The sequence below is a fragment of the Mercenaria mercenaria genome, chromosome 8 (genome assembly GCF_021730395.1).
Source record: "Mercenaria mercenaria strain notata chromosome 8, MADL_Memer_1, whole genome shotgun sequence".
NCBI lineage: Eukaryota > Metazoa > Mollusca > Bivalvia > Venerida > Veneridae > Mercenaria > Mercenaria mercenaria.
Genome location: NC_069368.1, coordinates 40701185 through 40728566, shown reverse-complemented (window position 1 = coordinate 40728566; position 27382 = coordinate 40701185). Strand labels below are relative to the sequence as shown.

Below are 27382 nucleotides of genomic sequence, written 5' to 3'. Positions count from 1 at the left end.
TTGAAGCCAAGTGAGAAGTCAAAATTTCTATTTAGCAAGGTAAAGGCACGACACTGTAAATGTGTGATAAATGTCATCAACATGTTGGCAAAAGATACTGGCAAGCAGCAATCATGTATTTTGGACGACAAGTAAGAATTAATAGACCTAAGGCGGCTTTCTATAGTTTTCGGCGATCTTTCGCCTTAGTTCTCTACCATATATTTTACAATGCTCGTTGGCGAAAGTTTAAAGTGAATTTAACAACAGTGCGAACTAATAAAATGAAACAAGATCCTATCTACTACAGCGACCAATAGTTCAAAGTTATTGCTGTTCATTTCATTTTTTATGGCTTCACAGTTTTACAGATATATAGCGAACAAATATAATGCACGTTTTTTTTGCAGTGAATAAGTGCAGTTCGTAGATTCTGATCAATAGTGTGTGAATGTACTTGTAGCAAATAACGTTCCTAGAAAAATAAAGCATTAAGACCGAGGTAACGTTACATAAATAATGTCATGAAATATGCAGTATATTTTGTAGATGTAACAGTAACTTGTACTCTTAAAAAAGAGTTGCGCCAGATGTTATTCGCACAGAAAGTACAAGAAAATAAACAACCTCATATGTATGTTATTTAATAAGGTCCTGTTATTACATTAAAGACCAACAGACTATAATTTCTGAATGCCACTTATGAAAGTAGGTTGGTTTAATGTCAAAAACGACGATATTTCGTTTCATGGAAAGTCCTGGATGGTATCTCGGAACTACACATTCTACAGTTTATTCTATATCCTTTCCGCAGCCTTTACGTACTAAAACGTATTAGCGTCTGATGGCCCTTTCACGCTTCCGTAGAAACAATATTTATTACACGAAACTTCTTTTGAAAATATTTCTGAAATGTCTAGGTATGCAGCTCTCAAATACGGTTATATCTTACATCTGAGGCATACACTGACACTCTCAGACAACATCAAAAATGACATTTTGAGCGATTTGATGAAGTTCCAAAATTATCAATGTACCCTTGGTCCGTTACGGACCCCTGTGCGTTTTCTGTTTATCCAGAGCTAAAATATGTTTTCGTAGATTAAAAGCTGAGATGCTGTACTAAAGCCCAGGTAATTTCAATTCGTAATAAAGGGCTGAAAATTGGCTCCCAAATAGCAAAAAAAAAAAAAAAAAAAAGTCCACGCGCATACATTTAGGAGGGGTGACCCCTGCGCGTGACCCCTGACTATCTACGAGTCAAAATGCGGCTTTCGTTTTCAAGTTTGGTATTTCTACTTTCATTTTATTTACTTCCGGAAATAGCTGAAGGTCGAGTGACGTCATTTTCTGTGTTGTCAAAAACATACATATGCCTGGCGAGATTGCATAAATAGGTGCTGGCCGTCCTAAGGTTATAGTGAATGTCTTACTTTTCAGCAACTAAACTATTAAGCCATCCCGCCTCCTTTATTATCATCATTTATTTGCATACCTACTAAATGCGTCTCTATACTACACAGGTAAATAGTATATATTGCTACATAGTAACAAGCAGACTCAGAACAAAACTGAAGATAAATATCATTAGCAAGAACATCAGTAGGTAGCGTGAAACGCGACTGTATTTAGCACAGCAATTAGCAATTCACAGTGGTAATTTACTTCGTCGTAAACGCATTGTTAACTGATTTGCAATTATGTAAGTAATTATGTCCTAATAAATAAGAGTGTGCTAGGCGTTATTGACAAAGTCAACCATTCTGACAGACACATTTTGGATTTTGTCTCCCTAATGCAGACACCACATGTGTTTTAGAGATACACAAAGTCAAAATCATGGCACATAATTCTATGACAAATAGTAACTACTCAAAACAAGTAAGCAAGCAAACAAGCAAATAAAACTATTTTTATATCATATTAACACACTCTGGAAGAAGTAACTGATTGCGTATGTTTCCAGTTGTTATGTTAATACAATTTTTTTTTTATTATTATTATTAGACAAGTGTAATCGTAATAGGTGAATGCATGTAGAGACAAACGAACTTAATTTGAGTTCCATAACTTATTGTCCACCTTTTAAACTCATAGACTGAGGGAATCATTGTCCTTGAAGCTGTAATAATAAAACATCAAGCACGTTTACATAAGGCAAAATCTGTCTAACATTCATTCACTTCTCTTGAGAAGAGTCTGGTAAAAATGTACCAGATTTGAAGAACTGCTATAAACAACAAAAAGAACCGAGCTATTACACGTGAATTTTGTTTCGTCCTCGTATTTCATAGAAAGTATTTTAACAGAGTTTTAATATAATAACGAAAACCTTTGAATGAACGAAGCAATAACTTAGTGCATGCCTGCGAGAAAGATTTAATACATTTTGTAAGAACACTTTTGAGCTGGCAAAACTGATTAAAAACTGATATGTTTAATACCTCACCATGAACCACAAACAGTTGGAGAATTTATCATTTAGTGCAACATAGATCTAGCAATTACTTAAGGGTAACATTATTCACAACTATCAACGATGCGACATTGACACCGATTGCGTGACATTAAATAGATACTGTTGACATATTCACTACACAAGAGTTTGTGCAGGCCACATCCACTTTAATTAGTGTATTGGTGGCATTGGATTATTGCAACGTGATTTGTAGGGCAATAGTTGTTCGCAGGAAATGTCTCAGTGTCACAGTATTATATTACTTGCAGTCAGATACTTATTGATTTTGTCTATCTTAGATATATTATAACAAATACACGATACGAGTTAAAGGCATTCAGTTTGTAAGTAATACGTTATTTCTCCATTGCTTTGGTATTAGTAATTTGATCATTTGTCAGCGTCAATTAGTATGACTTGTCCGTGTAGAGACTTTGATTCTTTCATACAGTTTGATCAATACCATTATAGTAGTACAGAACTAAGAGCTATTTGATAGGGAAATGCACGAATATGTCACACTTGAGGATATTACAAATTTACATTGCCCAGTCACATAATAATTATACTATTTTGCTGCCGCACTATGTCAAGGCAAAAACTAAAAAGCTAAATCAAACTTGACACGTAGATACATCGTTGTTTTGCAGTTCTATGATAAGCCCTTTTGATTGTTTTAAACATCAGATTTTTTGTCGTTTTTTTTCCATCCAGGTAACTTAGATCGTCTCCGTCTATGGGGTCTACCATTTGGGTCAAAAGTAAGCAGAAAAATAGTTTCATCAATCAAGTAACTAAGACGCAGTTTCTTTCTACTTTGTATATTTACTGCAACAATATTTTTCAGCAACGTTTGTAATGATATTAGAATTGATTATAGAGTGATTAGCCATCTTCATCTCTTTTATTTCCTCAAACTTTCTGCAAAATAATGCACCAAAATATCGTGAAATTCTGATTCATCACGTGTTTGGCATTCTCATCAACTGTGTAGATTTTTTAATTGATTATTTATTTTTTGTTTTCATTAAAGAAAACTGTTAACAGAAACATTCGCTCTACACTACAAATGTTATTTCATCCATTATCTGGATGTAGAAAAAACTTAATTTGCGACGAGAATAGGATCAGTCCATAAATTCATCATCTTTATATTTGTATTTTCGACACCAAACACAACGATAACTAAAACGGCAGTATTTAACTGTGACTGACTGCCCTTAAATGACTTCTTTTAATGAATCACTTGACCTGACTTGACTGATCTTCATCAAACATGGTGTGTACCAACATAATCAGGTCTGCTCCCTCTTTTTCAAATGAGTGTGTGTGTGAGTGTGAGTGTGGTGGGGGGGGGGGGGGGGGGGGGTACTCGGGTCCCTACTGAGAATACGCACATGCGCGAAAAAATCTTTAAAATCTGTATATGCTCGCAGATTCAGTCATGAAATTCATGCCAAGAGCAATAAATGCCCTGAAAATGCCAAAATTGTAGATTATCTAGTCGGTTACGATTGCACATTGCATTACTTGCAAAACCTACTTATATTATGTAAACACACCATACCTCATTGTTTTTTTATTCAATCAACTGTCAGGTATAAGCTGAGAAAAAACATGCATTTGATATTGAATTCTGTACTGTTTTTACCATCGAGTGAAACGATCCCAAAAGCTATAACGCGTGTAACAAACTTGAAGGTTTGTTCTTTTTATTCATATAGGATTTTGATACTGGCTGCTCTAATAGGAAAATGAAAACAGAAAATAACAAAAAAAAAAAAAACGATTTAAAAGAAAAAGGAAACAGTACAGCAATGTAACGTTATCCTGGGTTTAAGTAATGGTAGACCATTTAACATAAATGATAATGATACACTTATTAACAGTGGTCGACTAAATTAACATAATGCACTAAGGCTATTATTACCATAAAAAACGAACACATTCTCGGTCTAGCAGCGGCTCCATTCCTTATAATGATAGATTAACTGTCTGTCTGCTTACAATAGACTAATAATATTGATATCTGGTGAATTAGTCTATTCCCAAGCCTTTCAGCAATTAAATGCGGATTTGCAAACTAACTAACAAACAAACGCATGTTAGAGTACAGATCAGAAGCAGGTTCTTCAACACAGTTTAGAAACCAAAGGTGAAGGCAAAAAGCTGTATGCACAATCAGAACACTGTACTCGGCCAAAGAGTACAGCGACCCTTTGACAATACGGCAGACGATTACATTTCCTATTTATAATATTTCAAAAGGTTTTAATAAAAAAACAAAACATTTCAAATGAAGGATATAAGCACGTGAATACCGAAGAAAAAGACAGTTCAACTACAGAAATAATGTTCAGTAAATGTTATATAACAATTTATAACTGTATCGATATGCAAAATATTATCCCTTTTAAATGATTTTTAACAAAGCAAAAGTATACATAAATAATCTCTGAACATTTATTTTATTTCAAGCTATGTGTTAAGCTATGTTAACACATTTTACTGTTGATCATGTATTTGATGAATCAATGCCGACAATTTTATTTCATTTACAATTAATTAATTGCTTAATTAACGTCAGAAAGAAAGGACCTGCTTGCCGAAAACAATGAAATTATAATCAATGGGTCATTTTACCTCAACTACTGACAAATACAAAAAGAAAGCTCTGACGACTTAAGAGCAAGCTATTTTGGTCGTTGTAGTATAAAATAAGACAGTTGTTGATTAATGTTACAATAAAACGCGTCGTTTATACCTTTATTACATCAAAGACCTACGGACTGTAATGTGTGTTTTATTGGTGACATTTAATTCCTGAATGCCACTGATGAGATTAGGTTGATTCCATGTCAATCAACTATCGACAATGATACGTACATTTGTATTTCATTTGAATGTCCTATCGTACGTGCTAATGTTCACGTAATTCTGAATTAATTCTGGGCAATATCCTGGCTTTTGATTTACTGGTGAGTCGAGGCTGTAGTGTATGTCATGGTTATTAGAGAATGCCCAGACTCCTGATCTACTTTTGAATCTGGATTCTAGTGAATACATTGACTTATGATCAACGTTTGAATGAACGTAATGACTTCTGATAATTATACTGTTGAATCTAAGCTGTCAAAAATACCATGAATTCTGATCTACTGTTAATTCTACATTCTAGTTAATGCAATGACATTTGGTCTACTGCTGAGGCAGGATTTTAGTGAATATCATGGCTTCTGGTTCCGTTGCTGAATATGTATCCTAGTGAATGTCCTGGGTACTAGTTTTGTTGCTGAATCTGGATTCTAGTGATACCATGCCCCCTGATCTACTGCCGAATCTGGATTCTGCTGAATGTCATGACTAGTTAACTGCTTAATCTGGATTCTAGAGAATGTTCTTGCTTCTGGTGAACATCTGAATCTGGGCTATAGTGAATGTCCTGGCTTCTGGTCTACTGGTAAATCTGGATTCTAGCGAATATCTTGCTTTTGGTTTACAGATGAATCTGAATTCTAGTGAACGTCATAACTTTTGGTATTCTGTAGTATCTGGACTCTAGTGAATGTTCCGGCTTCTAATCTTCAGCTGAATATTGACTCTAGTGAATGTTCTGGCTTCTAGTCTTCAACTGAATATTGACTCTAGTACACTAATGTTCCGGCTTCTAGTCTTCAGCTGAATGTTGCTTCTAGTGAATGTTCCGGCTTCTAGTCTTCAGCTGAATATTGACTCTAGTACACTAATGTTCCGGCTTCCAGTCTTCAGCTGAATGTTGCTTCTAGTGAATGCTCCGGCTTCTAGTCTTCAGCTGAATGTTGCTTCTAGTGAATGCTCCGGTTTCTAATCTTCAGCTGAATGTTGCTTCTAGTGAATGCTCCGGCTTCTAGTCTTCAGCTGAATGTTGATTCTAGTGAATGCTCCGGCTTCTAGTCTTCAGCTGAATGTTGATTCTAGTGAATGCTCCGGCTTCTAGCCTTCAGCTGAATGTTGATTCTAGTGAATGCTCCGGCTTCTGTAATCATGGCATGGTGATTTGTCATTAATAGGATTAATAATAATTTCAATGCATCAACCTAAATACAATTCATAAGCAATTGAACGCCACGTTTCCTAGCGTTAAATTATGATACCGGGAATTGCTGCATAGATAGGTATGTACTGAATCTACATAAAACTGACAAAGATTCCGAGCTGATAATCATCCACAATTGCGAAAGATATGCAATACCTATAGCCGAAGTTCGAAGTAGTAAAAATTATTTTGTCGTAGGTAAAATTTACTGTGCCACAACAGTACGATCTTAAAACGGAGTTAATAGTATACATAGAAGTTTCTTACTTTAGTCTATCTTTGGCAAAACATGCATTGACCAAAATGAGGTTCACTGGAAATTAAGGACAAAACCTTAAAAATGATAGTTCTGTAGTAAATGAATATTTGGTTCGACAGACAGTAGGGCTTAACTTACATAAGCATTTCTATAATTTACACGTTTGTCTCTTGATACGGGATATATTTTGCGGGCGGGGACAGTTTTCATTCAAACTTTTCTGTTACTTTGGGAAATAGTGGGTATCAAGAATAAGAGCTGTACATTGGCCACTGACACTTACGATGCACCACTGTCTTCTGTTATAGATGTCATGTTTTCTTTTCCTGTTTACTTTCTCTATGTACATTAAATATATGATCGAAAACATATTCATTACGTGCGCATCTAAATATTACCTGTTGTAATGTTTTGCTTTCTTTGAAGACGGCTTTTTTTGTTTCTCGTGAACTGGATAATGGAACAGCTTCCATTTCAGCGTCACGCAAGGGGAGTCAAATACTCTTTTGTTGTAAGACTTGCATTCTTCTAATAACCCTAACAAGAAAGGACATGAAAACTGATTTTAACTACGGATGTTTTGTATTTTATTTTTTCCATAACGTGCTGTAGGGAAACTGCACGTCCTTATCAAATTGGCTGAAGCTGATGTAATCGCCTTAAAGCGTCACAATATGGAGCAATATAAAACACCTTTAGTCTTGTCTATCGTCTTTGGTCAGGTATAAAGGACGCTAAAGTACCGATACTGAATGATAAATTGGCCTGATTCATGTTTCAGTTGTTGGAATCTTATATCTTTTGTTATACTTTTATAAACTTATCACAAAATCTATGGTCTAAATTACCATTTTCCACCTGATACACAAGCATCACAGTGCTGTGGTACAGTAAATCCAACAACAACAACAACAACAAAACAAAAAAAGATTACACATTTGAAAAACTTTTAACGTATTATTCCCTATCAAATAACTGTAATTGTGTTACATCTTAAGGTTCAGCGAACAAAATCTTTTAAAGAAGACGATGTCATTATTTCATACGAGGTCATAATTATTACCTTTAAATGCGTAATTTCGCTGTCAAATGATCGAATTACTTAATCTGTTTAGGAAATTCTTGTTAACGATACGCACTTACACAATTTAGCCATCTTGCTGTATTTGTAAAGTCTTATAAAAGTGAAGTATTTTATATGGAATTTCATTAAGTATTTCATATATAATTTTACGTCATATAAACAGCTTTATGATTTGTCATTTTGTGTATTCTTACATAACTATTTTACACTGTTAAGGTGACATAAAGACTCATTTGGCCGGATGTTTTCTAATTCACCCAATAAATCATTGAACTGACTGAAATAAAGTAGAATTTTTGTCAAATCGGATGGAATAATAAATGCAACAGTATCTATTTCGGGGGTCACAATATCATAATACATTTATCGCCAAAATCTGAGCTAGTTAATGCGTGAGGCGATGTGGTATGCATTATATGTGTAAATTATAAACTACCTTCGCATATCACCTTGCCTCTTGAGTGATGCAGGGAAATTAGTATTTTAGAAGGTCGATGAAAGATGAAGCTTACTTAATAAATCAATCTTTAATCTATTTCCTGGAAAAAACAAAACTGGTGTCATATTAGTGTTGACTGTTACCCAAACATACTAAACAATTTCCAGAAGTGGTGAAGCATTGAAACTTGTCTTCATAATGTTTCATCGCAATTTTACTCAAATCAGTTATAATAAGCATCTTTTAAACATTTTACTCAGTTTTCCAGTAACGCAAATTCGACTCATAACATAGCCAGTGTTGTTATTGTCGTTTTTTTTTTTAATACGCGTTCTGCTTTCTTTTATCAAATTGCACTACTAAAACGAACTTAGAAAGAACCTATAATTTTGTAATGTTTTGTCTTGTTTATTACCGCTTGTTGGGTATAAGGTACACAGAATAATCGATATTGAATGATAAATTGGTCTAATTCAATTTGTTTAACTGTTGTCTGGTTATCCAAAGAATGTTATTACTCTGATTATTCTGTTCAGACCTCCTATCACATAAACAATGGTCCAAATTACAATTTTCCGTTTGTGTATACAAGTGTGGTGAGATAAAATCTGTCAGGGAATATTGATGTATTTAATATTTGAAAAAGTACATATAGCCCTAACCATTTAGGCAAACATGACGGATGATAACATTTGATAAGTAATTGTAAATATGTATTACTCCTTTTTTTCCAAATAACTTTTTTTCACCTTAAGGTACACTGGAAAAAATCAGTTTAAGAATAAAGGACCATTATTTAAACCGTTATTTCGCTGTCAAACGATCAGTGTCAGCAGGTTCAACATATCTTTTGTCGTGGTGAATGTTCACCCTTTTTTGTCTTAATACTAGCTCATGTAATTAAACCAAGAGTTTAAAATGATCCTGATGAGCTCAACTACCTCTTATAAGCACAGGAGCTTGATGAAAGATAAAATAGGCTGTGTGGTCGTACGGATCAAGTGGTTTTAGCAATTAAGCGTCATAGTGGCAGCCATCAGTTTAATCACAGAAAACAGTGCCTTACAAAGAGTGCACACAGAGGTCTAGTGGTAACACTGACTGACTACGAAACCATGGGTCTCATGTTCTAACCCTGCTCTTCAAACTAAAATTTCTAATATTAGGGTATGGTTGCTTTACATCTAGCAAACTAAAGAATCAGTGAAGCTTCTGGACTTGGATCATTGTATTTGTTTTGTTTTCTTGTGTGCTAGGATAATATATTTTCATCACGTAGTGTAAAAACATACTGCTCGATACTGTATGGTTTACTGTGTTATTCTCTTGTGTCAAATTAACTGATACATATAATTGCATTGTTATACCTTTATTAGAGTTGGCTGTCCATCTGATACACAGGTAAATATCTCGACTGGCAGAGTGTGGTACAGCTTAGCCCGCGAAATGAATACTACACTTTATATACATATTCGTATATGAACAAGGGTAAGTGATATTTATCTTAACAGTCTGAAGTAGCAAACATTGAATACGTACTATTCCCTATCAAATAACTGTAATTTCTTTACTCTAGGTTCACTGAATAAACCTATTTAAGAATAACAAGCTATCATTTAATGCACAGTCATTTTCTTTTAAATACGTAATTTCGCTGTCAAAAGATCAGATTACAGATATCTGTAAAGAAACTAATAACCGATACACAGTTGCACATACTTTATCAGTTACTAGCTACTTATCTAATATTTATATCAACTGTTTAGTGTAGAACAAATCAATATTATACAGTTTCAGATGTAATATAATACGGCGCCACTGGAACATTTTGGGAACAACCGCCCAGTAGCTTGTCAAATAGAGCTAAACAATCAACACATTTCTCTATTAAACGTTACACACGAAGGATTAAAGTAAATACCAGGTTGTAGTAAATTGTTTGTTTGCACACTACTAATAGTTTTAAGATATTAATTTCGAGCGAACGTTAGCGAAGCGAGAAATTAATATCTTAAAACTGCTGTATTCAACTTATAACCGGCTTACAGTTAGCCCCTACTCAGGTACAGTGTTGTTGGGCGGAGTCTATTAAATCGTAACATTTAACAATTAAATTTGATATATACACAATTGATGTGACAACTATATATTAAATAGAATGGCCAGATTTGAACGAAATGGAGCAATTCCGTTGGTAGAGCAACTTGGGCGAACGGTAAAAAATGTTAACATGGCACACGCCTAATGATGATTAATCAGTGATATATCATTAACTTCTTATAATCTCAAAACAAAACTTTTCCTATAAGAGGGTACGTCAGGTTGAAATTAGGGCAGTAGTGCCAGTGTTTTTGACAAGAGTATTTTAACATAAAAAAACGGGCAGGTGGTGTGTGTGGCGGGGGAGGGGGGAGGGCGTTAAGAGGCTGGGGGAATGATGACATAGGATATATAACAAGAAGACTTTTAAAGTTTCCTCGACATACATACAGGGAAAAGTGACCACGCTCCCTGGCGGCCATGGTTTTTTTCACGAAACGAAATAATTTTGTACAATCTTCGTAAAGAGTAACCCAAAAAAAAACATTTCTGTGAAATTATTGTAAAAGCAGGCCAGCAATTTCTGACAAGGAGATTTTTAAAGTTTCTACTATATACATATAGGGAAAAGTGACCATTCCTTCTCGTGGCCAACCACGCCCTCTCGTGGCCATGTTTTTGACGAATCGGAATAATTTGAACAACCTTGGTAGAGGGTCACACAAGGACAAGGACCATTTGTGTGAAATTATTTTAAAGTCGGGCCAGCAGTTTCATACAAAAAGAGGCGCCCGAGAAGACTTAAGTTTCCACTAAATACATATAGGGGAAAAGTTTTTTGACGAATAAGAATAATTTAATCCATCTTGGTAGAGGGTTACATAAGGACAATTTGTGTGTAATTATTTCAAAATCAGACTAGCTGTTTGGAAGGAGATTTTGTTTGAAGTTTTTTTTCTACTTTTAGCTCTGGCGGCCCCTATGTGTAATCAAGCATAACGGTTTGAACATTTTTGGAAGAAGACCATCCAAGGAACATCCAGGCCCAGTTACATCAAATTCCACCACATGGTTTCAGAGGAGATGTCGTCTGAAGATAAGTGTGGACGGACGGATGCCGGACGGTGAGTGATCACAATAACCCCGAGCATTTTATGCTCAGGTGAACTAGAAACAGACAAAATCTCCAAAAGGATCGGGTTTAAAAGTCCTCACAATATAAGCATGTCATGTTGAAGATATTGTCAATATGTCATATTGGATGGATATTGTATGAAAATATGAGTACTGTTCTGATGTCGTTATGGTTTTTCGGAGTCCATAAAGGGTCATAAACCTCAAAAATCGAAATATCAGACATGAAAGTGCAGATAATATGTGTATGTCAACTTCATGCTGTCTGATGTGCACCAAGTTTCATTTCAATTTGGTTTAAAGTGTGAAAGGGTTTGAGTAAACTATGTTTTGATCTAGTTGCAATATTTGAAAATCCAAAAAAAAAAAAAACGCAACTCCAAAAGGATCAGACAATAACACATATGTCCACTTCATGTTGACGATGAATACGAATACTAGTATATAATTATTAAGTTTTATTTTACTTGGATGAAAACTGTAAGAAGAATCGAGTACAAAATGTTCTGATGAAGTTGTGATATTTCAAAGTCTAAAAAAGATCATAATCTCTAAAATATAATCGGATATGGAAGTCCCAACAATATGCGCATATCCACTTCACATGATTATGCTTATAACGTTACAAGTTTCATTTCAACTGGATATGAGCCGTGCCATGGGAAAACCAACATAGTGGGTATGCGACCAGCATGGATCCAGACCAGCCTGCGCATCCGCGCAGTCTGGTCAGGATCCATGCTGTTCGCTAATAGTTTCTCCAATTCCAATAGGCTTTAAAAGCGAACAGCATGGATCCTGACCAGACTGCGCGGATGCGCAGGCTGGTCTGGATCCATGCTGGTCGCATACCCACTATGTTGGTTTTCCCATGGCGCGGCTCAATTATATTCTGCAGGAGGAGCGGAGTCCAAAAGAAAGTGTGACGTGACGGATGGACGGTTTAAAAACTAACCTGTTGATACAGTCGGAATAAAAACAACTTTTTCTATTTCCTCTTTGATATCTGAAACACTGATAATGTCATGTAGATCTAACAACATACACTCATAAGAGCCCACCGTAATAGAACAAACACACAGAAAGCAGGATTCAGAATGTTCGTTTTAGTGATAGTTTATAGCTTGATTCGTTGTCAGATATAAGATTCGCATCGTGCCGTATACAATAATAAAAAAAGATATATATATGAAAACGTTTTCATGCAACGTTAAACGTTTATACAGTAAAGGTGATGTTTGAATGGAACAATCGTGAATGTTATTATTCCACAGCCATATATCCAGAGTGTGTGTAATTACTAAGCTATGTGAAGTAAAAACACTTGTCTTGGCGAGTGGTCTTAGTTGTATGGGACTTTGATGATTTTGGCTCAAGGGTTAAACTCAATCAATCCACATTTAAACACAATCTGCCCAGATTCTGGGCCCCTTTATAAACTAACAGCATGTTACTGAGCTAAAAGGGACCTCCGTGACCATGTGACTTCGACCTACTTGCCCATCAATGATGTGGGTTCAAAACCTCGCTTGGTGTGTAAAATTTCATGTCATCTGCCTTGTGAAAAGTCAGTGGTTCTACCCAGTTGCCTGCCCATGCGACCTGAAGCAATGGCTGGCGGACTTCCCTGGAAAGTCGCATATGAACTAACTTGTGTCAAGCGTAACACTCTTAAGCTCAACAAAAGAAAATTTTTAAAAAGTGAGTTTGAACATATACATATGTTTGAGAAAGAAATGGAAATTGGAAAGTACTGGTTCAAAAACAATCTGTAGTTAGAGATGTTTGTTGAAATAAGTAAAGGTCTCGTCTTTATTTGACCTATCTGTTGCAATATCACTGTAAGCGACAGCTTATCAAGATCGCAAATAATGTGTTTTGAGCACAATTGTCCTCCTTTTTTTTGTTCGCACATGCAGGTGTCAAGTTTAATCTGTTAACTGCGATTACTTTACTACAGCACTGTAGCTGTTTTTGGGGTTTTAAGTAGATAAAGCTAAAAATCGACAAAAATTACACTTTTGTACGACTTAAATTTCCAATTTGCATAAACTACGTAATATTATGGTTAACTGAGCTCTTTGGCTCGCATGGGCATGGAATTTTATTTTGTGCAATAATAAATCGCAGTGTTCAAGTATAGGTTATAGTCACATCTTAATTGCACAGCTCGTAGTGACAGTAACCTACTTATTGAGGTATCACTTTAAGTGACAGCTAATCCTAAAAAAATGTGTTTTGTTATCCTTGTTAGACCTTGCTTATGATCAGTGAGAATCAATTAGAATACCTCAATTCACGGTGTACGTGTAGTTTATTGATTTAACTCTGCACCTTCAAGTAAAACAAGCAAGAGATTAAGGATAATAAAACGCATTTTGAGGATTAGCTGTCACTTAAAGTGATTTAGCAACAAGCAGTTTTGAGTCTGTCTTATCGCTCAGCAATAAAGAACAGAGTTAACCTATACATACTGACTCTGTTCCTGAAAGATATTTGTGAAGTTATTCGCTATTCCATGGAAAAAATTTAGATGTAGGTTACGCCGAATATATTTGAGACCGGTAGATAAGGAATTTTGAACATGGAAAGATGAACTTTCTCCGGCCGCAGGCCGATATTGATTTCATCTTTACTTCCTGTTTATGTCTGGTGTGAAAGTCATTTTAAAACAGCTGATTAAAACTGTACATTTTGATTGGTGGATGAAAAATTCTACAGGTTTCCGAATGGAATAGATAATATTCAGTGTGTGCAGGTGCTCTGAGCTGTATTGTTAGACAGTATAATCCGTTGCAAGGCTCCTGTTGAAATAGCTTGTAAACGTTATAAACCTGAATCCCCTGTGGCAGAGTTCAGCTCTGAGTGATCTCCCGTAAACGATTTACAGTCAACTCGCCCCCCCCCCAGTCAACTCGTCTCCATTTTGGTCATTTGGTATCCCTATGGTCATTTCGCCCCCCCCCCCACCACCACACACACACACACACACTTTTCGGCTCCTCCTTTTTAGTCTTATTTTTATCAAAGTTTCCTAGATTATAATTAATATAATTGTGATGTAAAATTGTAATATATGTGTTCTGTAAATCTGTAAAATATGCTCTACATAAAAAACCATTTACTTTAAAATTTTACTTTAAAAACTACATTTTGTTTTGCTTTATAAATACCCGATGGTATGTAAAAGTGCAGAGTGCATGCGAATTCCGTAGCTTAAAGTGTACATTGACAAATGCGACCTTGTATCTTTCTTAAAGATACTTTTTGTTTTAATTGTCTTCGTCTCTTGCAGTTACTTGACTATTACACCAAGACAAACGTAATATAGTGTGTGTATCTCAGTATGAATTACTTGATTAAGCAAAATGTCGTTACCCTCTTCTAAAATTGTATCGTATTGTATTGTATTGGTGTGTTGCGTTGCATTGCATTGCATTTGTTTGTATTTGTATTGCATTGCATTGTATTTGTATTTGTATTTGTATTTGTATTTTGTTTGTGTTTGTGTTTGTGTTGTGTTGTGTTGTGTTTGTTGTGTTGTTGCGTTGCATTGCATTGTATTGCATTGTATTGTATTGGATTGGATTGTATTGTATTGTATTGTATTGTATTGTATTGTATTGTTGGTACTGGATATTTTCATGAACAACGTAGCACAGGTATTATGTTATCAAAATAATATGGTAAGGCATGAAATGTATGTTGAATGCTCAGAATTTAGTGAAAATCATAGATGACATGATTTGTCAGTAAGGGGGATAAAGATTGAGAAGATCCAAAGGCAAAAAGCACTGAACGCCGTAGTGATGATTTATAATGTCTGGAACTGTTGCACAGGTATGTACTCAATCTATGTAAAAATGACGAGAATTCCGAGAACGTGATCATCCAAATTTCCGAGACATATGCAATACCTAGCCGAACTAATTAAATGGGTTTATCGTAAATATTATTTATTGTTCCATAAAGGTATGAACTTGAAATGAAGTTAATAGTGTGCACCAAAACGAACTTAGGTTATGTTTGACAAAACATGCGTTTAACTTATAGTATGAAACCGACCAATGATTCCAAGGAAATGGTAAATTGTTAATAAGCCAGACATTTTGCTTCGTTGCATTCTAGGCTTCCAAGGGATCTTTTTAAAGATTTTATTAACTATCACAGCAGCAATGTTTAAGTTGTAGAAAGTCTCCCCGTACTTGGATTCAATGTTGTTTTATATTCTGGTTCTTTGGGATCATGTGGTCCATTCAATATATGTATTCAATATCTCTGTGATAGAATGCCGATTAAGCCGAAGCTAAGGGGCATGAGGGGTATTCACTTTTCATTAACTCTCATGAACAGAATCAAACTTCTTACGTTTTTTTATTAAATTTGTCTTTTCTTTTATTACATTTATATGTGTTTGGGATTCAGTAGGCGGGGCAATCGTTATCTATACATTTGACTGTTACTTTGATAAATGATGGATGTTGTAACTGGTTTAAACTCCCCATCTGCGTCTTACAACGCGGTGTATCACAGTGGTCGTGTCCTCATTGTTTATATGCTTTACTTTTTCTGTGTAATGTTTGTGGACATATCCATTATGTATATATCTAAATATAACCTGTTGAAAACACGGCTGTTTCGTTTCTCGTGAATTGAATGATCCATCAGCTTCCATTTCAATGTCACGCGAGGAGAGCCAAATACTACTAGTATTCTTTTGTTGTAAAACTTGAAATCGTCAAATACTTGTGACAAGGTGGTATGCGTAAATTATATACAACTGGTAACGAATGCTTTGCCCATAGCGTGATGTAGGGAAGTTGAACACTTTTATCAGAGTGGCAAGCATTTCTGTATGAACATACTCATTATCATGTATTCGTCTAATCCCACTGCTCCAAAGAACAATGTAAGCCGAACTTACAAAGATCATTTAGTCTTGTTTATTGGCGCAGAAGTAATGAATTGAATGATAAATTGGTTGAATTCGTGTTTATTTGTTGCGGTATTTAAGGAAAATTATGTCCCCGGTTGTACTGTTATGAACTTGTCACAAATCACTATCTCACGTCTGCTATATACAAGTATGACAGTACCGTGGTACGGTAAATCCCGAGAGCGACTAACAAAGGAGGTATACGCCTGGCAATATTTAAATGAATAAGTCGGATTAAAGCAACGTTAGTAGTTTGTCTATTAAACAAGAAATCATTATTTCATACAATGCCATATATTCCTTTTATTTGTCGAGTTATTTTGCTGTCAAAAGATCAAATTACTGATACGTGTATATGGGATCCTATTAACGACACGCATATGCATAGGCCATTTACGTCTGATTTGTAAAATATGATAATTAATGCTCATAAAATTTAAGTATTTTGTATGACTTTATGTTACATACAGATTACATGTTACACAGTTGATGTGACTTATAGGAGGCTGGATGCTCTATTTTTCGTTGTATATTTGTTTGTCATTATTACGTACTTGTACACAAGTCACTATAATAGAATAGTATTTTACCTTATCTTACATTAGCTTGTCAGATACTGCTCGAAGCTGAATGTTAATGTCATGGTGAATACGACACAAGTGGAACAAAGCCATGGTATTCCATCAATATGTAATACTAATCTGGCCAAAAGTAGAGCATTTGTAAAAGTCGGGCCAATATTCAATACAACAGAATCTATTCGATGTCCGTCTGTTTTGTGGTGTGGTAAGGCACAGACCGGGAGATGAATATTATTGTATCTAAGATATGAATGTGTAAGTACAAATCTGGCCATTAAGGTATCAATAGTGAATACGTGTACGATATGAACTTGCACGTATTTTACCAGTTCAAATATTTATATCTTCATCCAAATCAACAGCATGCATGATTTTGGAATCAATACAAAACGGCGCCCCTGGAACACTTTCTGTGAACACCTATCGTCTTACAGATCATGATTACGTGACATCAATATACTCATCTAAACAAAAAGACATGTTTTGTCAAGTCGGTCTGAATAATTATCACACAGTGAATAATGCAACAGTATATATTCAGTGTCACGCCAGATCAGATTATTTGCTTTTGACATGACAGTGTATGTATAAACGAGAATAATATCAGCCTTTAGTAACGCTGTATATCATTTTTAGGGAAATTGAACACCCTTATCAGATTCATGAATTATTATTTTTTTAAATGCATTATATTACACCAAAAGTCAGCAAGTTCAAAGTCCATATCCTTTATCACGTAGAGAGTATCTATAACACCAGCAAACGTTAATCAATCTCTATTTGTAAGGAATACCGGTGTGACATGATTTGCGTTTTACTATTTACTTTTTGCGTTTTCATTTGCAGTCTGTTATGTGTCTTTAGCTACACTACGTTTTTCTTCTTTTTTTTAACCAACGATATTCACATCTGCTAAACGCTATAAAGACGTTCATACGGAAAGCAGGTTTATAAGACATAAAATCAATGAGATCTCAAACTGAAACAGTCGATTCAACTGTATTCTCTTTCAGATTTTTTAAAAGAAAAATCTACACCTAGTCATAGTTTGCTCATAAGGACGATAGTAAGGCGATTATATATGTGGAATGTCAGGTTTAAGCATAATATCATCTCCGAAACTGCTAAGTTCCAATACTTTCAATTCCCTATCAAATAACTGTAATTTGCTTATATCTAGGTTCACTGAATAAAATCTAATAAAGAATAAAAGACAATGTTTAATGTAAAGTCACGTGGCATTCGAGTGTTGTCAGATGATCAAATTACCGGTACCTGTGAAGAAACTAATTTACGATACGCGCTTACAAATATTTTGTCACTTACTTTAATTCTTATCGAATATTTATATCAACTGTTTAGTGTAGAACAAATCAATATTATACACAGTTTCAGATGTAATATAATACGGCGCCACTGGAACATTTTCTGTGAACAACCGCCCAACATATCGTATTATAGCGCATTGAATTCTGTCAATAAACTGATTATACCGCGTTTGTAAAGTACAGTTGAACAATTATTGTATAATTATCCATTAAAAGTCATGCATGCAGAATCAAACCAAATAATGTTATAGAAAGTCGTTTGTACATGTAGCCGCCTTTCACATGTTAAATGACGAAAGTGAATTTCCCAAACCGTGATGTTATTTTCAGTGGTGTATCATTTATTTTGTACACTGTTAAACCAAAACTGACCCCTACAACTGTCGTTGAATAACCTTGTTAAAGCCGTGAAATTGTAACGTCATAGCCGAATTTAGATCATTTTGATTGGAATAAGGATTTTTCTTTAAAACTGCACCATGTTGCTGGATCTACTATAGTGATGCTAAACCGTCCCATAATTTCAGATCCAGCGTGGTGCTTATAGTACACAGGTTGGACTTGCGTTTGTATTACTATTTAATTATTCCTAGGGTCCTACATCTTATTGTTTCCTGCATATATGTAAACGTGTTGGATTTAGGTTGTTGTGTTCCATCTCATAACTATAATATACCATTCTGTGCTGTTAAACAGATTCCATACGCAAATGCGGATTTCAGATCCTCCTATATGTCTATACATGTAGCTCAAAGAGGGGCGGACTTTAGGTTTGTATTACTTTGATTATACATAGGGCCCTGCATCTTACAGTTTGCTTCATAAAGTACCTTAATTGGCTATAAAAGGAGGTCGGCCATCTTGTGTTCATTAATGGAACAGCTGTTGTACTACAACAATTATGGTATGATTGATGAATATGCTCAGATCACATTATTTTTACTAGTAAACGTGTAAGCTGTATCTGTGTTTTTACCAGAACGGACATCAATCAATAAATCATTTATATTTTACCACAGCTCTCTTACTCTGTCTAAATCAGAAAATGCAGAACCTTGAAACAGTAAACAGTGACCACAAGTGTTGAACAGCCAAAAGCCATGGAACTTCAGAATTTATTGACTATCAAATGGCACATAATACTCTGAAACATGACCTGCAGAATGCCAAGCTGTTAGAGTTTCTGTTTAACAGCTGCTTTTTAATACTAATGAAGATGAAAAGCAGTTTTTTTTTCAATCCCCCTTATGGAAATTTGAAAGACTGATACTATTATGTAGACATAACAACATATCTCACAGCCAAAATTCAGTATTACAACACACAGAGAAAGCACTTGTGGTTAACATATTATCTTTGAAGCATAAAATAGCTTTATTACTTCTTGCTTCGATTATTAATATCATGATTAAAACCCACTAATTCCTATGGATTGGATCTCACAATCTCAGGTACAACTGTGCACATATATACAGTTCTGCCAAGGATTTAATGAAGACAAAAACTCATTTTGAACAAATTAACTATTTATATCGTGTTCTGCATAATAATATGGCAAAGAAAAAACATAATTTCAGTGAAAACAATGCACTATGTGGTGTGCTATACAGTAAATCATATCCATGATTTGCATACATTAAATAAACTAAATTGTCCTAAGCTTTAACAGTGCTGGGATGATTAGAAAACATGGAATGAAATATATTCATTGAATTAAAGACATGCAGGGTGTTAATGCTTTGTTTGATCAAGTTCTAGTAACGGTCTAAAATTTATTCATTGTCACATGTATAAACATACAACAGCCCTTGGCCACACTATAATTGTATGACATACCTGAAAACAAGCAAAGAATTGCAGCCCTAACATGCATGTCACAAATAATACTAAGAAATTCATATGCCAGTATTCTATTTTACAATTTAAAAAAAAAACAACATTTTCATATAATATACTATTCTATAGTTATACTGTTACTAAGAAAGCAAATCATCTGTGTTAAAAATAGTAGATATAAAATACAAGTGAACAAATTAAGACGATATAGTAATCCATGTCTCAACAAACTATTAGGTGGATAGAACAGTATCCATAGAAACAGGTTTACCTGTAGATCAAAACATAGATTTTGTTGTGAATTATTTTATCTATGGATTTGCCCTGAGCTTTTAATATTTACAAATAAAACAAGAAGTTTTCTTCTCATTTATCAAACTCCAAATGTTTCACAAAGTAAAAATCAATTCAGTTCTGAAATTGATGTTGAGTCTGTCTCTTCAGAAATATATTTCTCATTTTAGTGCAGTTGATCCCTGGAGGCTTACAGGCTAATAACTTCACTATTCCAACATGGAACATGTTAGCAAAAGCAACTGACGCTTGTTATTAATATATATTTACTTTTGAAACGAATAATGATTATTTCACACTTCTGATTTGTCTAACAACTACATGATGAAACAAAAATCAATCAGTTTTGTTTTTCATTTGATAATAAAAATATACACAGTTGTAGTATGATAATTCTTTTCCAAAGAAAAAAACTCTAAGGCAGAGTATTATGAAATTTTGTCCACTTGAACTAAAATCTTAAGACGGTATCCTTTACATTACATGTAGAAAGTATATAAACAAATGAATCTTTAGGAAAATCTTTGCAATCACAAAGCATTATATGCCACCTTATAAAAAACAGAGATTACCTATTTTTGCCATATTTCAAGTAAAATGATGTTTACACACTGATAAGCTAGGACAATGGGTCATGTTCACCAATCCAGACAATCCTGAGATAAACTCAGACTATTACAAGCAGCAATTTTTCAATTCCAGTAGAGCTAATATATTAGGCCGAACCTTTGTTGACCTTTTTGCAGTTATTTTCCTTTTGTGAAAAGCTTTACTAAATTACATGCCTTTGTTCACTGAGCAAATACCACATTTCAAAATTTTATAAACACTGGTGAATATGTAGGCCTATTGAAAACATTAAACCTTTAATTCTTCAGTTAACAGCACAATGTATATACAAATGGTAATAGCACATTTTTCTGTTTATACAAACAAACTAGTCTATGTTTATATTAACCTTTGAAAGTTTACACAGCTCTAATCTATACCAGCACATTCATATAATACAAACAAGTTACTCCTGTAAACTGCCTTTATCATCTAGCTTTATCTGCCAGATATTTGCCAATATATCTCCACTTAGACTATCAAATATCAGAGGCAATACTATTTGAAATATTTATATCAAACATTTATCAAAGTGTAACATATGTCTTTAATCAATATTAAAGCTTTTAACAGCCCTATCTTTTTTATGATGGGTTTAATATCGCCTTGATACATGTATTGAAAATACAACAGTATCTTGTTTGTTTTTGTTTTTTTTCTCTATACAGTGCCCTATACTTCGCCTGCAAACAAAATGCCCTGATATTCTTGTTCAAATACAATGCCCTACTACACAGTTTACACACTCAACTTTTTACCTAGAGTAAAAATCTTTCTTAGGTAATGCATTAAAACATGAAAACTTCAAATAACAAATCAATCTCTGCACTATTTCACTATAAATGACAAACTTGTTTTTACACATTTTCAAGTTCATAAAAGTGTAACTGGATGTTTCTAAAGCAAGATCTGTCCCTATGTAAAGATGTTTTAAATTCTCTCTCAAACTAAGACCTTTCAAGACTTCTCCAATTTCAATATTCAAACAAGGCATGCTGTATCATTAATTCTGATTTAAATCTACCCCTGCAGCCATACTAAACCATTAATTGTAAATTGTCAATGACAAATGCATGCATGAGTTATCCCCTGAAGAAACTGTTCAATACTTTCACCACCCAGGGCAATATAACCTATTGAAAATTCAACAAGGGACAATTTAATCATGAAAGCCTAGTTTTTAGTGCATTTGCGATAATCACCGAGACTGTGCATTTTATCTGACAAAGAAGAAAATCTCCTAGCGATGGTCTTGGTGCATGCCATACTTGTTCTGCAATGACAGATATTCTGAACAGCGTAACATTAATGGCTGTTACTGATTAAAATAATAATAATGCACAGATGTGTTTTAGACCTGCTACTTTTTATGGTTTAATTGTATTTATCACCTACTGTTAAAGAATATTATACTTTAAAAATGCTCAGATTTTGTCTGAGATAACATGTTGAAAATTAATCATTCCTAGTTTTAGTTTCCACAATTAATGATACTTAACTTGCTCACATTCAAGGTTACTCACATCAGTGTAGTAAAGCAGATTTATAAAAAAAAAACCTCTAAGGCAATTACCTTTTTTTTCAATATTAAAATGTAACATCCTTTTTCAAAGAGATCAGAAAATAATTTTGAGCATACTGAATATCAAACAGTTGTTAAACTCCTACTAAACATGTGATTTAACTTGTGACCTTGTGTGGAACAGGTCCCTAGACAACTCCCATGCATTCACTGAACCATAACAGACTTCAGTCCTCAGAGAGAGGGGCAAGTGATCCAATTTCATCTTAAACTCTTTAAACAACCCCAGTAATACAGACACCTACAGTCCTAGTAACCCTAACATCACCAACACCTACAGCCCCAGCAAAACAAGCAAGGTTCTAATAAAGTACATGTAATAACTTCAATCTAACTTGAACAAAGAACCATTTGAATACAAATGTATTAAATGAGACTATAAAAATGCCCCTATGGGTCACATTGTTAATAAAAAAGCAATTTATTCTTACAGATGCATCTTGCATTTAATGTGATTTTATCTTCACATCTTAAAATTTTAATTGATTTAAAAGCACTCCTATCAACTCTAGCTGTTATGAAGATAGATAATGATCTTAATATATTTTCTCAATCTATTTCCCAGAAGAAAAAAAAAGCCTGCAACTTCTATCAAAATATCAAGTAGCTCATAAAAAAATAGCTTTGGAAAATGTTACAATTCTCAATGGAAACACTTTTTACATAGCATTCATGCCAGCTTAAAACCTCGTAAATTATATCTGACACGTAACTTCTGTATTACATAGCACAAGAATAACACTATTATCCTGGGATCATTATTGTGCGAATCTATTCTATTTTACCACTTAAATACATACCTATCTACTTTGATATATACTCCAGCGAGTTGAAAAAACTAAATTAATTATGTCTTGGTTTACAATAGGCTTATATTTATATTACCTGTACTATTTATACAGTTGTTGAGTACGCCTATAGAAATAAACATTTTAATCTGTTCTCCTTGTAAACAAAATCAATTTATTTTTCTAAGTTATTTAAAGTTTATTTTGATAAGGTGTAAACTTGAAAATGCTTAAAAGTTTATTTTCAACATGGTTTAATGGGTATTTTCAAACAGTACTTCAGTTAAATAATGGGGACCTGTTATCACAATCTTCAACAGAATTGCACAGTATCTATTAAATTAATAAAGTTAAAACTATTTTTAGAGGAATTTTAACTTTGGTTGGTTAACTGCAACTCTGGTGGCAAAATTTTGTGATTTTACATGCTGAGCTGCAGTAATAACTGAAAGAATCTTTACAAAACAGCTTCATATGGCAATCTATCTAATGACTGTAGTAAATTACAGCCCTCACCCCAGCCTGTTATCTGGTTGAATGTCACTTGTGCTTGCCAACAGCAAAATCCATAAAATATCACCTATCTATTTTTATTATCCACAATATCTCATTTCATTATCACTTATTGTCACCTGCTGTCGATCTCATCTTCAAACTTGATAAACCCATCTAGCTATTATCTGGTATCTTACCATCCTTATTCAAATATTCATCTGCCTATCACATACTCAAATTCAGTACAAAACTGTTCTATCTATTTAATCATTTATATATCGCTACAACAATTTCACACTTATATTTAATAAAATTAACGCATTAAATCAATATTAATCAATCCAACTATTTTTTGGAGAAGAAAGAAATCATGAACTTTTCCAGCAATGAAGTTTTCTGATAGCTTTTTAGAAGTAGAAACAGCTGATGCGGGGTTTTTTTTATTTTCTTTCCTAATACCAACCGGACGACTGAAGGATACTTACTAACCAGCCAACTGAGCAATACAAAGTAGATTGACTGAGCAATATTATTAAACCAGGAAATTAAAGTCATATTTGACATTCTTTTCAATTATATGCCTTCCAATACCACCTACTGTAACTGTGTTGTGCTTAGGGAACAATTTCCAGGCTGTATATAATATATTCAAACAAAGCCTAGCATGAAAAACTATTTGAGACTTCCATTTTTTATCAGTTAACATAAAGGTATTTATTCCTTTCTTTTATGTATCATTAGGCCTTAATTACAAAAACAACCAAACTTGTAATTAACAATGAGCTAGTGTATTTCTCTGGGCAAAGTTATCAATATGATCAAATGGATCTATTTCCTTCTCAGATAAAGTCAATATCATATTGCCTTCCTATCAGATACAATCTTATTTTCTACAACCAGGAATACAGTTTTAATTCACTATCTGATCTTAAACAGAAACTTCCAGTACAAACAAAATAATTATAACACTTCAACATGAAAATTCTTATGAGTCATATCACCCAGAAGTTTTTGCTGAACTCGAAAATCATTGTTAAAGGTTTTGACTTTTGACCGTTATTGATCATTTTGGGAAAATATTTTCCTTGTTAAGAATAAACTAACATAAAAATGAATAGAAAAATATTGTTAAAATCTCAAATTTATTTTATATATAAATGATAACTTGCTCTAATCTTTTCAATCAGACCTACATAATTATAATATAGCTATAACATGCACATAACAAGTCTTAAAGTAATTATATTGTAACACAATACATGGGGTCTAGATCACTCTATAACAATACCTACAGAAAAATAATACATAATATTAAGGGTTTTTTTTTTGTTCATTATTCAAATTTATTCCATCGGCTGTCTTTTTTTATACGTTGACATTAAACTGTTTTTCATTGTTCACTAAACTCCACAAATTAGTTTGCTTTTGTATGCATTTTTACAAGAATGCAGTCACTTTTCTTCATGCTTTGTGAATGAAAATTAATACTGATAAACCAAACATTGCTTGTGTTTTGTTCATATTTCACTTTTCCCTGTTTTTTCACAAGGCTTTACTTATTATTCTCAAAACCAGTGCACTGCTGACACTATCTACAAGCTGATTAAATGCCTATAACATATATCACATTTATCTCTCTAGGCAGTGACTATAATGTGCTGTCACAGACAGTACTCAATCATACTTCTCACAAAATTCCTCAGTGTTCTCCAACATGAAACTAGTGCTGACCAAAGTTTTATCAATGCAGTTTTACAACTGGATTTCAATACTCCTCTCATTTCCAGCTAACATTTTGTTGTCAGCAGTTTTCATTTTCTCAGTCTGTTGCCAATATTCATAATGCTGACAACATAAAATATCCTCTTGAATACTGCCATGGTGACACTGATTGCTATCCATCATGTAAGCAACAAGATGCTACTCTTAATGTTTCCATGGTGACACTGTTGTCCATCATGTTGGCAACATGACATTGTTACAACCTTAAATGTTGCCATGGTAACAAGGGTAATCCATCCTACTGACAATGAGGTTGTCAAGTCGACAATGACAACTATCCTGTTCTGTGCTGCATCTCTTCTAAGCCAACTGCAACACCACTGAATATCCAGCACATATTTTTTATGACAATTTTCATTTCGGTGGGAATGGGTGAGGTGACTGTGCCTGGCTCACAAACATAGCTGAAAAAGAGAAAAAAATCATCAAATTATCCCATTAATCTAAGATTAATACAATTAAACTGTTTGAATACTTTAAACTCATTATTCTGTGGAACCAGCCTGCTGTTTCATCAGAAAATTACATTTTATGACTCTCATTTTGCAACAGCCAGTCTGACAGCCAAATGGTTCTAAAGCCAATGGTTAATCTCACATTAATGTTTTCAGATGTGAAATGCTGTAGATTTTATGAAAAAGTACCTGCATTAGATTTAATGTGCAATTCAGTTTAGTGGCAAAAAAGCATCTCCTATTTTTACATCTTGCCAGGGTTTTTTTATAAGTGAAACTTTATCTTAGAGACTTTTTGCAGTTTGTAAACAGTAATACAGAAGCAAAGAGGAGAATACAGCAAAAACCTATAGACAAAAACATCAAAACATCATCACTTTGAAACCAGTCGCACAGCTGTGGTGTCATGTCTGTCAGGAATATTGTTCTTATCAGACAATTCAATCATACAGGCCTGTATTTGTATCTAAACATGAATCAAGTGCAACACTGAAAATGTATGTTAACCGTTTGTTTTCAGGGTTCTTTGTATCAAAAGATAATAATTTTTGTTAATGTGGTTTTTACTTTGATAAATTTAACAAGAACATAGTTAATTCAGCAAGAAAATGCTCTAATATCATAGTTTCCCCATATTTTGGCTACCTTCCAAGGAAAGATTATTACTTACTGCCACATTAAACCAGACAATCTCCAATCTTAATGTTAGTATTGATGGAGAATAATTCAAGATTACATTGAACAGAAGTTATGAGGCATATAACATTGTCATTTTAATACAAAATGCAAGCAGATTTTACAATGTCACAACAAAATAAATTAGATTGAAGATTTGCAATTCAGTTATGCACCACTCTTAGAAACAAAACTATAATTGCAGGGAAATTATTTGCTTCCATGTCGTAAAAACAACCAACATAATTATATCTATTATTTGAGTAAAAATATTATGGTGTATAAGAAAAACATCTCAGAACATTTTCACACTACTTATTAAACATATATTTCTGAAGATCATACAACCTTATTTCATGGATTTGTAAAACAATTTGGCTTAAAATTTCATTTGAGAATTTAGGTTGTAAGGAATCATCATAAAACATACACAGCAAATGCTACATTTGATTATAACATGCTCATATTCCCATGAAAGTTACAAGGAGTGTATCAAACAGCTCTGATGTAGATATGCTTGGTTACACTGAACTTTGTAACAAAGAATAATGTT

The 27382-nt window shown here is 33.9% G+C and overlaps 1 protein-coding gene across 4 annotated transcripts in view; it reads right to left on the bottom strand.

Annotated features, from left to right (window-relative positions):
- Positions 1-19821: 19821 nt before the first annotated feature.
- The window catches only part of LOC123566546 (zinc finger protein 608-like), a 39187-nt gene continuing 31626 nt past the window's right edge, over positions 19822-27382 (bottom strand). For all 4 annotated transcript variants that reach the window (XM_045360751.2, XM_045360753.2, XM_045360752.2 and 1 more), the window contains one exon: positions 19822-26103. In XM_045360751.2, coding sequence (XP_045216686.2) covers positions 26054-26103 — 50 coding nt within the window. In that variant the 3' untranslated portion in view covers positions 19822-26053. The remainder of the gene's footprint in view (positions 26104-27382) is intronic.